Consider the following 16127-nt stretch of genomic DNA (forward strand, 5'->3'; position numbering starts at 1 on the left):
TTTAATTTCAATATTATTTATTTTTAATACAAAATGATAATAAATATACATATACCTACAATCTCCCAAATTGAATACCGATATAATTTTGCTTTTTCTTTTTTTCAAATTCTATACAGTAGATTACAGTAACAACAGAATAGGTCTCAACAAATTTGAATTACAAATTTACAAAAAAAAAAAAAAACAAAACATAATATTTACCTATTATTATGAAACATTCTGAGTTTTGTTTTGGATGTTCAATAACATTTGTCTGCATATTTGACAGATCATACACTATTTACAAACATCACATATTTAATTTACATTCACTAATTTTTACATCTTTCTTAAATATATTTTATTGTTTTTGTTGATAGCAAAATAATAGGTATGTTCGTTTTTTTCCCGCTCCAGGGCACTCTGAGTCATGTCAATCAACTGTCAAAAAAAAATAAAAGTTTCTCGGGTTTTATTTTACATCGAACACCTCAGAGCTCTTGTGTCATCAGCTGATTTCTGTTTTGACATTTTTTACTTTATTTAGTTTCTTATTTCGTGAAAAATCTCATATTTACCACACAAATTTTGTATCCACAAACAACAAATCACTTTTCGCACTCCAAACAATTTTTTTTTTCTTAAAGCCTAGTATACAGTTCTTTGTGATAAAAAAAAATAAGTCGTTAAGAAAAATTTTTTTTTTCTTGAAAAAAAAAAATATCTGTGGTAAACAGATGACAGTTGTAAGTTTTTTCCGCAAAAGTAATGGGCTGCACATTGTTTTGCGAGAAAAAAAGTCGTGGTGAATATAAATTTTTTTTCGATTTTGGTTGAGTTAAAAAATATTTTTTTTCGGAAAAAATCTAAAAAAATCTCTCCCATAAGAAATGCATTGGTTTTTTTTAGAAGAAGAACTGTATACTAGGCTTAAATGGCAACAGCTGATTTGATTTTGATAACTCTGAATTCCGCGCTCTGACAAAATACCTAGAGTTTTCCAGGATGCGTTCAGAGCGAACATCGAACACAGAGGAGGAGCTACAAAGAGTGCCCTAGAGCTCACAACGAACAAACCTTATGTGTTTAACTGGAACATTTCCCCCTGAAACATACATGAATTTGCAAAGTAATTTTTTTTGCCTGATTCCTTCATTGGTAAATGATTTTTCTGTTCTGAACTGTTCTAATTTGCTGTTTATTGACGCTGTGTTTAACAGTTAAGAACAGAATTTTCTGCTCTTGCTTTTCAATTGGAATAGATTCGTGAGAAATGTCAAATGTGTTAGTTGTTGTTTTCTGTTCTGACATTTCTCATGAAACTGTTCTGTCCTATCCTGATCTGATTTAACTATTTTCTCGTCGAACAGAACTAAACAAATTAAATAGATCTGTTCAAGAACCTTATTGGAAATATTTCATTTAAGTACATATAATATGCGACCAAAAAAACAAAACAACAAAAATAGGCGACGTATAGACACTAGGGTTGGCGTATTCATGAAGCATTGTAAACTTAACCGCATCACAAAATGGAAAAGTTTACCAAACACGCGTTATGAACGCCCCTAAAATCAAAATGTATAAATGTGGCGGCGGCTTATTTGATGTCTATTTGTAACTAGAAACTGAAAATATAGTATTTAAAAAATATTTTTTCAGTTTTAAGTCATTTTAGTTTATTTTATCGTCAAAATTCAACATCAAAAGTTTTCCACATTTACCAGATTCAGATAGTAAACTTTACTACACAAAAGTGTGCGGGAAAATTTTGACAGCTCGTTAAAAATGGTAAATGTGGTAAAATGGTAAATATGGAAATTTACCATTTTACCACTTTTACATGGTTTCATGAATACCCCTACTGTTTAAGCTACTTTTAAGAAAAACTCGAGTTTATCCAATTTGAATTGCATTGGATAAACTCCAGTTCAAGTTAAATAACAATTATGAATATGACCTATTTTTTGAAAACCATTGTTATATGTGATGTATTTATGTATGATCTGTGAAATAGGTTCTAGTGGGCAGGGCACTCATAATCAGGTGGGTCAGTTTTGATTTATTTTAACTACATACATACAAATAAAAAACCTTTTGTGTTTTGTGAAAATATTTTTTAAGTGTTAACTCTAATTAATAATACCTATAATTATTATCAATAGTTTTTTTTTTTTGTTAAAAGGTTTATCGAATTGTATATATGTTTTTTTTTTGATATCACTGTATGGAAGGTTTGGTTTACATTAAAAAATATAACCAATTTGCTCCCATGAACACAACAAATTTTGAACTAATGTTGTTTTTGCTCTTCACTTGATTCCATTTGACGAAATGTCCAACTGCCCTGTCCATTAAATTCAAGTATATGAGTGTGGAAACGCCTGTCAAAGAAAACAACAATTTAAAAAAAAATATACACCCTTATTGCGACTTGCAACTATCAATCGATAGTTGATAAAAATTAAATTTCGATATCTTATTATTTAATTGAGATTTTGAAATCTAATTACAAAATTCCATTTAAAAGTTCTATAAATTAGGTTTAAAAATCCCAAATTTCAATATTTATCAACTAACGATTGATAATTGTAAATCACAATAACGTTGATAGATAGTTTTGGAAAGCTTTAAGATAATAATAAAATTTTCTTACCACAAAGTAGGGCGATGAGTGATCGTTAATAAAGTTATTCCCATGTTTTTTGCAATTTCATAGATAGAACTCTCAACATCAATTGAAACAGCACTAGTACATTCATCAAGAAGGGCATATTTTGGTCTAATAGATGTGACAACTTTAATTATGTAGTTCATTTTAATTGACAAAATTAACTTACTTATGATAAAAAAGTCGGGCTACAGCCATACGCTGTTTTTCACCTCCTGATAAAATATCTTTCCAATCTCGAACTTTATCAAAACTATCCCTTTTATATCAATAGAATTAAAAAAAAAAATAACTAAATTATATAAAAAGCAACAAGAAATGTACGTTATGTACCTTTGGGCAATATGTTCCAAGCTAACCATTTTCAAAATATTATTCAATTGATCTTCAGTAACACCTTTTCTAATCATATCTTCCCGGCTTTCTGGATAGATAATTTGATCACACAAACTACCAATTGACATATACGGTCTCTGTGGTATATAGAACATACAAGGCTTGCCCTCAATCGGCCGTGGTATATGTAATTCGCCAGCATAAATTGGCCATAATCCACTCAATATGCGGAACAAACTGGATTTACCACAACCATTTGGACCAGTAATAAGCAAATGCATTCCGGGATCAATTCGAAGGGTCAAACTTGGCACTACTACGTCACAATTAGGCGTAACAACAGGTACCTTGTTCAACATTATGGACATTTGTTCGCTATCTGTGTAAATGATTTTTCCCTTAGGTATAGGACGGTTATTTTGGTACTCTACAACGCCATATGCTTCATTTTGCGGATCAACAGTCACAGTGGCCTTACTGTAAATGCCCTGTGCTGTTTCTTCAAACACTTGAAGCATTCCAGCCACTCGATGTGTGTAGCCAGCTAGTGCATTTATTTCTTTATACGATGACATTAAACGCTCGATAGCATCAGCAGCAGAAATAAGAAGATTCCTTGCTGTTGTCAGGTACTGCGTTCGCTCACTAACTGAGCTTTCAATGATGGTCATATTACCACTGGGATCTAAAAATAAATAAATCTTGAACAAATTATTAATTTATGAAAGTGTGAGGTGTAAACCTACCAATTTTAGGTTTAGATAAAGAAGTAAGTATGGGCAAAGATACCATCACCATTCCGGTACCAGACCAGACGTATTTCATAAAAAACTGTTCTAGCATTACAAACCACAATTTTTGGGTGAAAATTGCATTCATTTGATTTACCAAACGGTTGTAGGCTTGACGAAGTTGTGATAACTCAACCTATTTGAAAAAAAAAAAAATATTCAAAATACATTTTGGGTAATAAATTCAAAACTATCTTGCCTTATGCCCACCATAGAATGCAATTTCTTCGGCATTTGTTATAATTCGCGAATGAATATGTCGCAAATATCCATAGCGATTTGCCTCTTCGGCAACCAGCTGGCCGAATTTAGGTGATACTATTCGTAGGATGTGAGCAGTCAGAGCAATAATAGATATCGAAAAGGCTGGCCCTGTCAAAAACATTACTAAATTAAATGAAGTAGTGGGTAGTTGATAAATATTATAAAAAGTATTAAACGTGCGTACCAGAAAAGATATTAGCCTTCATTTTCTGTGAGGATCGCATCAACGCAAATCCAATGAGCATTAAGTCAAAACATGGTTTTGTCAAACTGCTGTAAAGGTGTGCAACTGAACTTGCAAATACTGCAATGTCTTCAGTTAATCTAGTATTGAAAATAAATTGTTAATATAATATGAAAACGGGGAATGGGTTTTTAAGAACTACATCTTACCTATGATCTGCATTTTCAATTCTGCCATCCAAATTTGATACTCGATAGTAGTTTTGGTTTTTGAAATACAAACGGTATGAATGCCTCACAAGTCTTGTTCTAAAAAAATTAGTCAAATAAGAAAACTTTTTTTATGTAACGAAAGAATATTTTGGTACTCACCTAAAAGCCAAGGCTAGTTTGTTTTCGAGGTACCTTATCATTGAGTTGATAAATGTAGCAGGTATTGCAATTCCAAACCATTTCATGAGCATTACTGCAAATTGCTTGACATCTTTACGTACTATAAATTTCACTATGGCACCTTCTAGAGATGCTACATAAATACTGAGAAAAGTTCGTGACACCAAGCAGACGGTATGTATTCCAAGCAAACAAGTTTCATAGCAAAATGGTCTTGGGATCATAACTTTTAGTAACTGTTGCAGTTGAGCTAAAAATTCCAAATTTAATCCTGGTTGAACCTCTTGGTTTTCTTTCTTTTTTGATGCTAGAAGTAGCTTTTCAGCTTCAGCAATTTTAGCTTCATCGTCATTTGGAAATATTGTTGTTGTTTCATGATTTGGTGGTTTTAACTTGGCTGTGTTGCTGTTGTTGTTATTGTTGTTCTCTTTGCATTTTCCATTGACAGGTTTTTCACTTTTGAGAGTATTTTCACTTGGCTGAACTTGATCGGGAACATTTTTTTTTATAAGTGGATATGCCACTTTTACAGTATATGCAATAATGGCAGCACCAACGATAGCTTGGCTAAATCCGTGAGCAGTATAACCAAGTTTTTCATATTTTTGGACTACTTGGTCGTAGTATTTTGATAAAACTGCCATAGCCGTTTTGTTTTTTTTTTTTCTTTGTAGGAATTTCTCTCGATTCGATCAAGAGAACAATGTTTTTGTATCTTTTTTAAGTGTTTATTTACAAATGTCTTTCATTTAGGACTGATTTTGGTTTTCTATAGAATTACATAACTTTCTTGAACCTTTTTTTTTCTAATTTATAAATAATGTACATGAAGAGGAGATAGAACTGCAGAGAAAACAAGTGAATACAAATAGGTCATTGCAAAGTCTTTTATTGTTATCAGTAAAAATATTTTAAATATATTTTATATTTTACAAGAAATAAATTATAAATAGTTAGGGTATATAGGAAGGCAGTGAATTTTTGATTGTACCATTATTTGATTGAATAATTACTGAACTTTAATTTTTTAATACTGTGTAGATAAATCTGCAAGTTCAGAAACGTTAGGGACTATAAGTTGTCTCTGATTTGTTAGCTCGATGTATTCGTCTACCTACTTTTCCGTTCAGAAAATGACGTTGACTAAATATTTAGTCCCTAACGTTTCCTGAACTTGCACTACGTTAAACTAATAACACTGGTCTGCAAAATTTAAATTTTTTTTTTCTCCTTCAAATAATTTTTTGATATTATGAAAGATAAGACTTTCCTGAATCTAAATCTGGTTTCAGAAAAATTCTATCAGGTACCATTTTTGTAAAAATGATTTTTGAAAAATGTGGGTAGTTTCTAAAAAATCACCCTTTTAGATTCATTTGAACTTGCATAAAATTAAAACTGTTTGTCGCATTGAGCTCAAATTTGGTGGACTTATTCTTCATTATATGATCTATCGATTGACACCAAATATACAGGGTGTCCCAAAAGTTAACGTCGAAACGAAAACGGTAGATAGGGTAGGTGGTGACAGTTATCAGAAAAATAATAAAAAAAATCGCAGCCATATATTTTGGGAGTTATGGGCATTTGAAAAAAAGTCGAAAAAATGGTCACCCTGTGACGATTTATCATGTGCCGTGACTACAAATCTTAATTTTTCTCATTTTTTTCTTTTGTTACGGAACCTTGAATAACCCTGCTATCAAATGCATTCAAAAATTTTAAATCAGCTGCATCAGTTTTAAAGAAAATATTACTTTTTTACCCAACTTAGTACTACAAAATTTTACATGACTCTAATTCAATGAGCCGTAGTGTAAAAAAAATGCACAACGATGTTTCGGCAAGTTGCCTTAAAAGTTGGTGTGTTCAATTTTCTTTTCAAAATGGTACAACATTGTTGGGAATATTCCATAAATAACCGAGATAAATTTTTTTTTCTTAAGAAATCCGACTTTTTTATGAGGTAATTTTTCCATATTATTCAAGTTTTGTACCCTTTCAGAACCTTTCAGAATACAAAAACTTAAATAATATGGAAAAATTACCTAAAAAAAAGTCGGATTTCTTAAGAAAAAAATTTTATCTCGGTTATTTATGAAATATTCCCAACAATGTTGTACCACACACTGTGTAGCCACGTGGGAAGAGAAGAAATGTAGGTACTATTGCTGTTTTCCTTTTTTAATTGTTATAAGATCAAGCCGATATAATTGATGGAATTCAGCTGACTGATCTTTTTGTTAAATAAGTTTCGTTTGCTTTTTTTTCCTACCTCATATCACGCATTGCTTGGAATTAAGATTTTTATTTTTTCTTACCAAAAATCTTTCGAGACAACAATTACAAAAATAATAGCATAGTCATTAAAAAGTAGTTATGAATATAATGTTAGTAAAATTGATTTAAAACTTGATAATATGTATATAAATTTATATACCGATAAGACAATTAACCACAAGAAAATAAAAAAAATTTCTATAATTTAAAAAGATTATAATATTATGTTTGTAAATTTTGTATAAGCCATTAGAACCAAAGTTCAAGTGGATAAGAATTTTTTGTTCGTTTTTTGAATTCCTTTCTTTAATCAATGATATTAAAACAAAACATGTTCTGTTGCTTTTTAGCGGGGGGCACATAAATCAAGCAATCAGCTAATCTGGTATGGCTAATCACTTGATACTTTGTAATTTATATAGTTGATAAAATTGTTTCTAAGCTATTATAAATCAAACGTAGATCAAATACAATAAACTCCAATTTTTTTTAGCAAGAGATCAAACTATCAACAATGGGCACCATGAGGAAACATTAGTAACATAATTTTCTGAACGTAATTTGAGGCTCTGATAAAAATTTATCGAAAAGCATTTTTCTTCGAATTGCAATTCTTCGAACACAATTCATCGAAAAAAAAAAACATTTCATCGAAGAACAATTTTTCGAATGTCAATTCTTTGGATAACAATTATTCATCGAAAACAACCAAAATAACAATTAATCGATAAACAACTATCAATTCTTTGTGGTATCAAAGTCTGAAGAAGGTCTTAATCACAAAATTGTATTTTTGAGTAAGAACTTTCTTTATTATTATCAAAAACATCAATTTTAAGCAAGAGTGTTTCATAAGGAAAATAGCAATTCCTCGAATGACAATTCATCGGAAAGAATTCATCGAAAAAAAAATGCCTCGAATAACGACCTGATAAATCACCGATGAGATATAGGTTTTTTTTTTACCTGAAAATAAATTTTTCAAAAACTGTTCCTTAATACGGCCATATCTGAATTTCGTTGAAATTGAATTAGACCTTTTGAGAATTTAAGATTTAAAAAAAAATTCTATGGTAGGTACCGTTAATAATGAATAGTCTCCAAAAAACGCTCCAAACCAAATTTGAAATGCATCGACTTATCCGTTTATCGAGATTTTACCAACCAGATTACGAAATCCCATTAAACCATTCATACCGCACATAAACAGATTTCATTTGACATTTTCCCTTTTCTAATCTGATTTTGCTCTCAAAAAATGCAATCTAAATCATCAAAAAATTCATAATTGAATATTTGAAAAGACATGCGACAGTTTTAAAAGAAAAAAAAATAGGATTCAACTGGAAAACTAGCCCCACGAAATGATTTTGGCTCAGTCAAGTTGACATTAGGCGCGTTTTCTTGGCAAAGCTATCCGCAGTAGGATTTCCCAAATATTAACTAACAACAACAAACAGCTATTGAGTGCTCAGAGGTATTTTTCTGGTTTTGTTGTTAAGGTGCTATTGTTCAGTGTTGCCCCCTAGTCCCTACTACAATTTTAGCAATTTTTTGAGGGTAAACACCTTTTCATACATATCCCCTATTACCTAATAAATTTTTATTTTAAATTATGTATATGCAAAGATGTGGAGACTAGAGAATGGAAATCGTGGTTAAAACAACAGCGAAGAGTACCTACCCCTGTTCTGTAAATGTTTTTTTTTTTAAATAAAGCAAATGAAGGTTCCACATGTCCACATGTCCACATGTCGTAGAGAGCTAATTTTTTTTTTAAATTGTAGATAATTTAAAGGACTACAATAATATTTTATTTTCTTAGCCAATACTCGCACCGTTTGCAAAATAATAAGGCAAGAGTTTGCTAAACAAAAAAACGACTTTGACTTAATATTACTTATTTTTTATTTGTTTCAACAAAAAGATTGTGCACTAAATTGATAGAAAATGTTGTAACGAACAATTCATTGCTTTATTTTTTGCCGTAGGACATTCTGAAGTCGAGTTATTCCCAAAAAACGATATTTTTGGGTGTTTTCGCACCGGTTTTGCATGCGTTCATTTATCAATAGCTCGGCCATCTTTGGTGATAAAGAGCTCATTTTTTCTGTAAAATGCAGGACATGAACAGGGCTACAAAATAGGTTAGAAAAATGTCAATCATGATATAAGCTTTTTTCGAAATAATGACAAAAATGTGTTTTTTAACAACAAGAATTTGACTGTAAATGGCTGCCATTTTATATTTACTCACTCAAATACAATGAAATTACATACAACGATAGAAAATATTATATGGAAGAGAAAGTATGTTTATTTTTTGGTCTACGATAATCTGGAGCAAAGATATTAGCTTAGAAGTAAAATATCCCAAAAAATGCATTTTTGTGAATAACTCCGCTAAAAAGAATGATCAGGTGGTGAGAAATGGGGTTTAAGCCTTTTAAATATACCCCCATCGATCCATGAAATAAAAACAGACAGTGCCTCTCATCGCAAGGTCAAATGACGCTTTGACTGGAGTATTGTATGCAAAACAAAATTTTAAAATGCGTTTTTTTCTCGAAATGAGTTGGAATGGAATGAACTTGTGCTATTTTTCCCCTGGACCCTTCAAATTTTTTTCAAATTCCAAAATTATAAATTAAGAATATATGATTTTGTAAAAAAATTCTTTTATTTTAATGGAATGAAATAGATTTTATAGTTATTCAAAAATGTTGTCGCCAGTGATAAAAGTTACAGAAGAGGGGCATTATAGGTTGCGTGATAAGTGAAAAGAATTAAATTCTTTTGAGGATTTTCAGTTTTTTTTTCCGTTCGGATTTATTTTTGTTTCACACTTTTTTTCAGTTTTTTTGTTTCTTTTGAAAAAAAAAGAAACGGTTTAAAAAAATAGAAATCGGTTTAAACCGGCCGGTTTTTCCCATCCCTACCTCAGAATTTATTAGGTATAACACTATGATTTTTGAATTTTTTTTATTTTTATGGTTATGGTTGATATTAAATCAATTAAGTCCCAAAATCCATTTTCATCGTGGAGGTATGGATTTTGTTAAATACCTAATGAATTTAAGTTGATATCGGACTCCGAAGAGGTTTTCAAGAAGTATTATGTACGACAAAGATATGTGCATTTTTTTGCAAGTTTCAAAAATATCAAACATTCAACAATGGCAACACTGCTAATGTCATCTTTTTTGTACGAAATCCACTTTAAAGTGAATCATAAAGATCTGTCGGCGGTGTATTCTCTTGCACTTGTCGTTTTGACAAGTGCAACTCATGGCTTTTTAATTCAGGTTCTACCAGAGTTCAAAGAGTAGTGTTATAATAAAAAACACTTTTCAAGAGTGAACTCTTGCGCATTCAACTAATTGTATGCATTCATGTCTACAACTAATTAAATATATAAAATAAAAATATTTAAAAAAAAAAAACGTACCTTTATGAAAAAAAATATATTAAAACAAATGACCGGTAACCTTGCCAGTGGCTTGATATTTATAATATAATTGTATCATCAAACTAATGGTTAAATGCTTTTCGTCAAGATATTTACCCAAAACATTGATATAAAATGTTTTCAAACTATACTTATTTTTTTGACGTAAATAAAATTGATTCGAAATTAACTGAATCAAGATTATTTTTTTTTTAACAGAGAGCAAGGAATTGTATTGGTTGGTACGCACAGAGAATAACCTCTCCTAACCTTTCTGTGATTAAACTTTAATAAACTATTAAGAGCTTTGGCAACCTTACTACCTACATTTCTCATGAAATTTGTTTGTAATCTAAAAGATAATAAATTTGCTTAATCTAAACTTGATACACACAAATTTTCTACCAACATAATCACAGTCAGGAGAAATAACTCCTTTAATTTGTTCAGATTCAGATAAACTCATAAACTTTTTGAACATATTTTATTTGAGTTAATTTAATGTTACCTTGTATATTTGCCAATTAAATTTGAAAAGCTAGCAAGCGTGTTGAGACGATGCATAGTGTGTCATCAGCAGCCAAACAATATTTGTCCCTGAGCTTTTTTTTTTTTTTATAACCGACACTGCTTCACCAACTGCACACCTTTCATCATGGGCTCATGGCAAATTTTATTGAATATAGTTAGAATAAAATAACTTGATAATTAAGTTCGTTGGTATGGTACCCATAAGTTTTGAAATCCTTGGAAACCATTTTTTTTTTAGTTTTTTCACGGCGTTAAAGTTTTTTTTTGTTAATTTTTATAGGCGTTTATCAAAAAGACATGGTTTAATCTATATTACACAAAACTTGTAACTTTTGTTGTTGAACTCGATCGCTCTAAATCACCTCGTTAGAAAAAAAAAACAAAGTAGCTAAGTGTAGTTAAGAGATAGACGCACTTTAAACTGTATTTATAATGTATAGAAGGGGAAGCCCATTATTGTTGTTAAAGCTATGAAAAAAAAAATACTCTTTTCAGCTTGAACAAAGATGCTTGTAAACAACAACGAAGAATATTATAAACAAAAACAAAGCTTTTTTTTAAAACAAACACACCCTTCATACGTTCATTGAGATGCCAAAAAACTGTATATACACTGTACAAATCTGAAGAAATCAAAATGGAAAAATAAATATAGGTTAGATTAGAAGAGGTACGTGTATGAAACACTTCTACTTTTAATCGTAATAGCAACTGCACTGAGTATTGAGAGTTCAAAAATGTGTTGCTTAGTGTGAAAAGTTTAATTTGATAGAAGAAAAAAAAAAAAGCAGAGCCAGAGATATCTCTGGAAAAAAAAAAGTTTCGTATGTGCTTGAATCTGGCATTTGATAGTATTGAATTGATACATGTCAAAGCGGAAAATGCTGAACATAAAAATAACAAAACAAAGACAGACTTACACTACAGGTCAATATAATAGATTCACAGGGAGAGCTTTTTATAATTAATACGCTTTTAGTCAGAGTCACACAATGTCACAGTCTAACTAACAATCTAATCAAATCTTGACCCACTTCCTTTAATCGGTTCGAACTTAATCTTGGTACAAAGATACACGTAGTTTTGGTGACAACACAATATTATGGAGGTAAGGACCCCAAATCAATTTTAGCCTATTTATAGTGGGCAAAACATCAAAACCACGAATCTGCAAAATTGTAGTTTTGACGCAAAATTCAAAGTTTTGACGCATTAAAGTGGAAATGTCAAAAAATGCAGATTCGTGGTTTTGGCTTTGTGGTGCACTGAAACTTTTGACATTTTCATAATGTAGTGATAAAGGCCGGAAATGACTTGTTGGTGAATTCTAGGAGTGAGGGCTAGGGTTGCCAACTTTTTTTAAGAAAGAATAGAGTATATTTTATTACAGAGACGAAAAAAGAAGATTATCATTTATTTCAAGTCTTGAAAATGTATTTTGTATGCTTCTTGCAGTACACAACAATTTTTTGTTTTTAAAATATGTTTATGACTCTAAACGTTCAAATTCAAAATTCATATAAATTAAGAGCTCATTTTTGATTAATTTCAATGAAGCCCTATTCCTCTCATCTCGCCACTTCATATTCATGACTAAAAATACTCTCTCATTGAATGCTTAAGTTGCAGGAATAGATAGTAGATGGCTGACAATTTTTGCAGTTATCAATATAATTCATCATAATAAAAATAAATAAGAAGTTTAACCCAAATTATAAATACCTTTTACAAGAAAAAATCTAGAGAACAAAATTTAAATTAAAAAAAAAAGAATCAAATTATAATTTCGAAAAAAAAAATCCAATTAAAACCAATTTTATCGATAGATAATTTTCATAATTTAGTTATTTTCTTTTAATATCCCCAAAAAAGACAAGTAAACTTATTCCTATTGACCCATCGAAAAAATTACATTTTTTTGAAGCCTTCCAATAAATTATTTTTATGTATTGTATTAATATAAATCCCTGAATATGCATCAGTAATTTTTTTTTTTTTTTAATTTCATGTAAGTGAACAATTTGGTTATTTGTGGTTTATAGGGTAAACCTATTCTATTTACCGGCAGTGTATATTAAAAAAGAAGAAAAAGCTTAAGCGCTTTGCCAAAGGAATGGAAAGAAACCATAAAGCTATCCGAAGCTTATTGAAAGCTCTGATAACCAATATGCTAGTAAATCATAACATACTCGACGGAGTCTTACGACCTTTGAAGCAAATAAGTTGAACGTCCATCTACTTGCTGCTTTTTGTATTGTTCTAATAGGCTGAGAACAGTGTTGCCATAAAAACATATAAAATTTTTTTGCATTTTTTATTAAATTGTTTTATTTTCAAATAAAGGACCCCGCAGATTTTGTATGGGAAGTGGCAATCGGTGAAATTGTCTGAAATTTTAGTATGTTGTTCTCTTGAAGCTCTTGATCAAAAGTCGATATGGGCAAAGTGTAAAAAAATGGACAGTTTTTAAGATAACGGGTTTTTTCTATGACTATCTCAAACCTTTTATAAGGGATAGTAACTCTATATATTGTGTTTTGCGTCATTTTTTAGTGGAGTTCATAGGTTTCCGAAGTCCATTTTACCTCATCAGGTAAGGTTTTCAAGATAACCTCAAAAAATGTCACAGTCTCAAAAAAATTTTTTCTTTGATCTGGGAGTGCGACTATGTTTGATACATGTTTTTCGGGTCGCTGAAACCAGATTCGAAGTCTATTTTATCCTATCACTTCGAGTTTTTGAGATAACCTCAAAAAAGTTACGAAAACCTTTTTTGAAATTATCTCGAAAACCTGACGTGATAGGACAAAATAGACTTCGAATCTGGTTTCAGCGACCCAAAAAACATATATTTAATATAGTCGCACTCCCAGATCAAAACAAACAAATTTTTTGAGGCTGTGACATTTTTTGAGGTTATCTTGAAAACCTTGATGAGGCAAATTGGACTTCGGATTTGGATTCAGCGACCCTAAAAACCTATGAATTCCACTAAAAAATCACGTAAAACACAGTATATAGAGTTACTATCCCTTTTAAAAAGTTTGAGATAGTCATCGAAAAAAATCCGTTATCTTAAAAACTGTCCATTTTTTTACTTTCTGCCCATATCGACTTTTGATCAAGAGCTTCAAGAGAACAACATACTAAAATTTCAGACAATTTCACCGAGGGCCACTTCCCATACAAAATGTGCGGGGTCCTTTAGTTTATTAGACTTAAGTGTAGGGTGGTTTAATTCACTCTTATAAATTATCTCATTTTGACTTCGAATATCAAATCGAATAGACAGGGCTACCTTCGCACCTCTTAAGAGGCGTGTTGCCTCGTCTTCATTACAGTTCAAGTTCACTTCCCTCCAATTTTTAAAAAATGTCCAAAAATGCATCTTATTAGTTTTCTAGTGTTTCTTTGTCTTCTTTTTTTAACTTCTCTACTACTTTCTTAATATTTTCCTAGCACTCAATACATTTATATTAACTATTGAATTGTGAGCCCTGGTAATATTATTATATGATAGCAATGATAAAGAGTGAAATGTTATTATTAATAATGAGGTACATACGGAATATACATTTTTTTGTAACATTTGCGGCCCAATGCCCACACCAGTGAATTTACTTTTTCTACATTATAAATTAAAAAAAAGGTCACTGTGGTGTATGCGTACTATTTTTTTTTTTTTTTTTTTTTTGTGAAGTGCATACAAAATAATGCTTCTATAATTTTTTAAGTAAGGGTAGGATGGGGCTGCCAGAAAAAAATTTATTAAAAATGTCAAAATGTCGGGACGACAGGTTTTAAAAGTCGGAACAGCAAAAAAAATACATAAAATCGAAAATGAATTTTCCCTACATTTTTCTTATATTTAATGCGAACTTTCCAATCATTTTACTTTCCATTTATGAAACAGAATTACAATGTTCCTAGTAAATAAATTTTCAAATAATTCCGTTATAATTTTAGAACTAAAGGTGGTCTAGCGAAAAAAAAGTAAGCCTAATAAATAAACGTTTTTTTTAAGTCAACAACAGAAAGTGAATAACCAATTTTTCCTTTTGATTCTGAAAAAAACTCATATGATACATTGGATAACATATATTGGATAGAAATAACAATTCACAAGCCCATGATACAACCAATGCTACAATATGGCTTTTTTTTAATTTGAGTTTGTTTTGCTTTTGAATATAAAGATAAGGGAATATTAAACTGAATAAACATTCACAAAAATGTCAATAGAGAAAAAAATGCGATTACAATGTAGTTAGACCGATTTGTAAATAACTCATTTTTACTATGCACGAACTTCAAGACAATTAATTATGCTCAAAACTGTGTTGCATATTCTTGATTAAGTCATCATGAAAAAATAAAAAAAAAACACGGAATTAACTTTAAGCTCTATCTCACTTTTCAATTAATTTTCTTGAAATCTTTCTCAAGAAAATGAGGAGGATCTCAAGAAAATGTATTGAAATTTGAGGTATGTAAGAGCTTAAGCTCATTTTTATTGCATAAGACCCATTGTACCTATACAGAGGCGTACGTTGAGTTGCCGAGGCCCCGGGGCAAGACTAAATTTGAGGACTCCTTTTGTATTTGGAGGCCCCTTTGATATAGAAAATAAGAAGATGTATCATTTGTTGGTCGCTAGATTATTCTAGTAACATATTATTTGGGGCCCTAAGACAATATATAATTTTTTATTATTCATTTTGAAATAAGAAATTAACATGCCAACTTTTATGGTAACTTGCCAAAAGTTCGTAGTGTATGTTTTTTTACACTAGATACAGTCCATTGAATAAGGGTCATGTACAGTAATTCTTGAGTAGGTACTAAATGAGGCAAGCTCCAAATAAGGATAAGACCGGACGTTTTGTGTGCTTATTTCTTAGTATATTCTATCATTCACAAGAATAGAGGTCACTGTGGTGTATGAGTAACATTTTTTTTTTATAGAAAAACTTGAAAAGTTAATATAAAATATTTATATGTTAATATAAATATATTTTGGAACATGAATGTTGAAAGCTGATGAAAAAAGTAGATAAAGGTTCTTTACTATTTCAATAAATCTAAAAAATATAGAAGTTTCTTATACAATTTGGTGATATTGTAAATCACATTTTTTACGAATCCAACACATGCCTTAGAATAATTGAAGTATGATAAAAACCGGCAAATGCTTTGTGTTTATAATCATATTAGTACGTGTTAACAATTAAATGTCTATATTAGATTT

The 16127-nt window shown here is 30.4% G+C and overlaps 1 protein-coding gene across 2 annotated transcripts; it reads right to left on the reverse strand.

The window, feature by feature from the left end:
* Nucleotides 1-11617, reverse strand: LOC129920598 (ATP-binding cassette sub-family D member 1). Of its 2 annotated transcripts, none has more exons than XM_056002001.1 (10): nt 10857-11617; nt 4600-5463; nt 4438-4536; nt 4229-4368; nt 3980-4152; nt 3736-3916; nt 2987-3674; nt 2823-2912; nt 2639-2764; nt 1-2366 (listed from the first exon to the last, which is right to left on the reverse strand). In XM_056002001.1, exons 2-10 carry the CDS (start codon nt 5262-5264, stop codon nt 2276-2278), a joined length of 2253 nt encoding a protein of 750 aa, XP_055857976.1. In that variant the 5' UTR covers nt 5265-5463; nt 10857-11617; the 3' UTR covers nt 1-2275. The 2 variants fall into 2 exon arrangements, with proteins under 2 accessions (XP_055857976.1, XP_055857975.1); XM_056002000.1 differs by having other exon boundaries at nt 3980-4167.
* Nucleotides 11618-16127: the final 4510 nt, after the last annotated feature.

The sequence above is a fragment of the Episyrphus balteatus genome, chromosome X (assembly GCF_945859705.1).
Source record: "Episyrphus balteatus chromosome X, idEpiBalt1.1, whole genome shotgun sequence".
Lineage (NCBI taxonomy): Eukaryota > Metazoa > Arthropoda > Insecta > Diptera > Syrphidae > Episyrphus > Episyrphus balteatus.

Excerpts from the sequence above, each read along its gene's own strand:
- LOC129920598 (XM_056002000.1), bottom strand. The coding sequence starts at position 5,264 with ATGGCAGTTTTATCAAAATACTACGACCAAGTAGTCCAAAAATATGAA. Across the intron at positions 4,168-4,228 it reads GAAGGCTAATATCTTTTCTG|TAATGTTTTTGACAGGGCCA; the intron begins GTACGCACGTTT and ends CATTTAATTTAG. Across the intron at positions 2,913-2,986 it reads TTGGAACATATTGCCCAAAG|GGATAGTTTTGATAAAGTTC; the intron begins GTACATAACGTA and ends TTGATATAAAAG.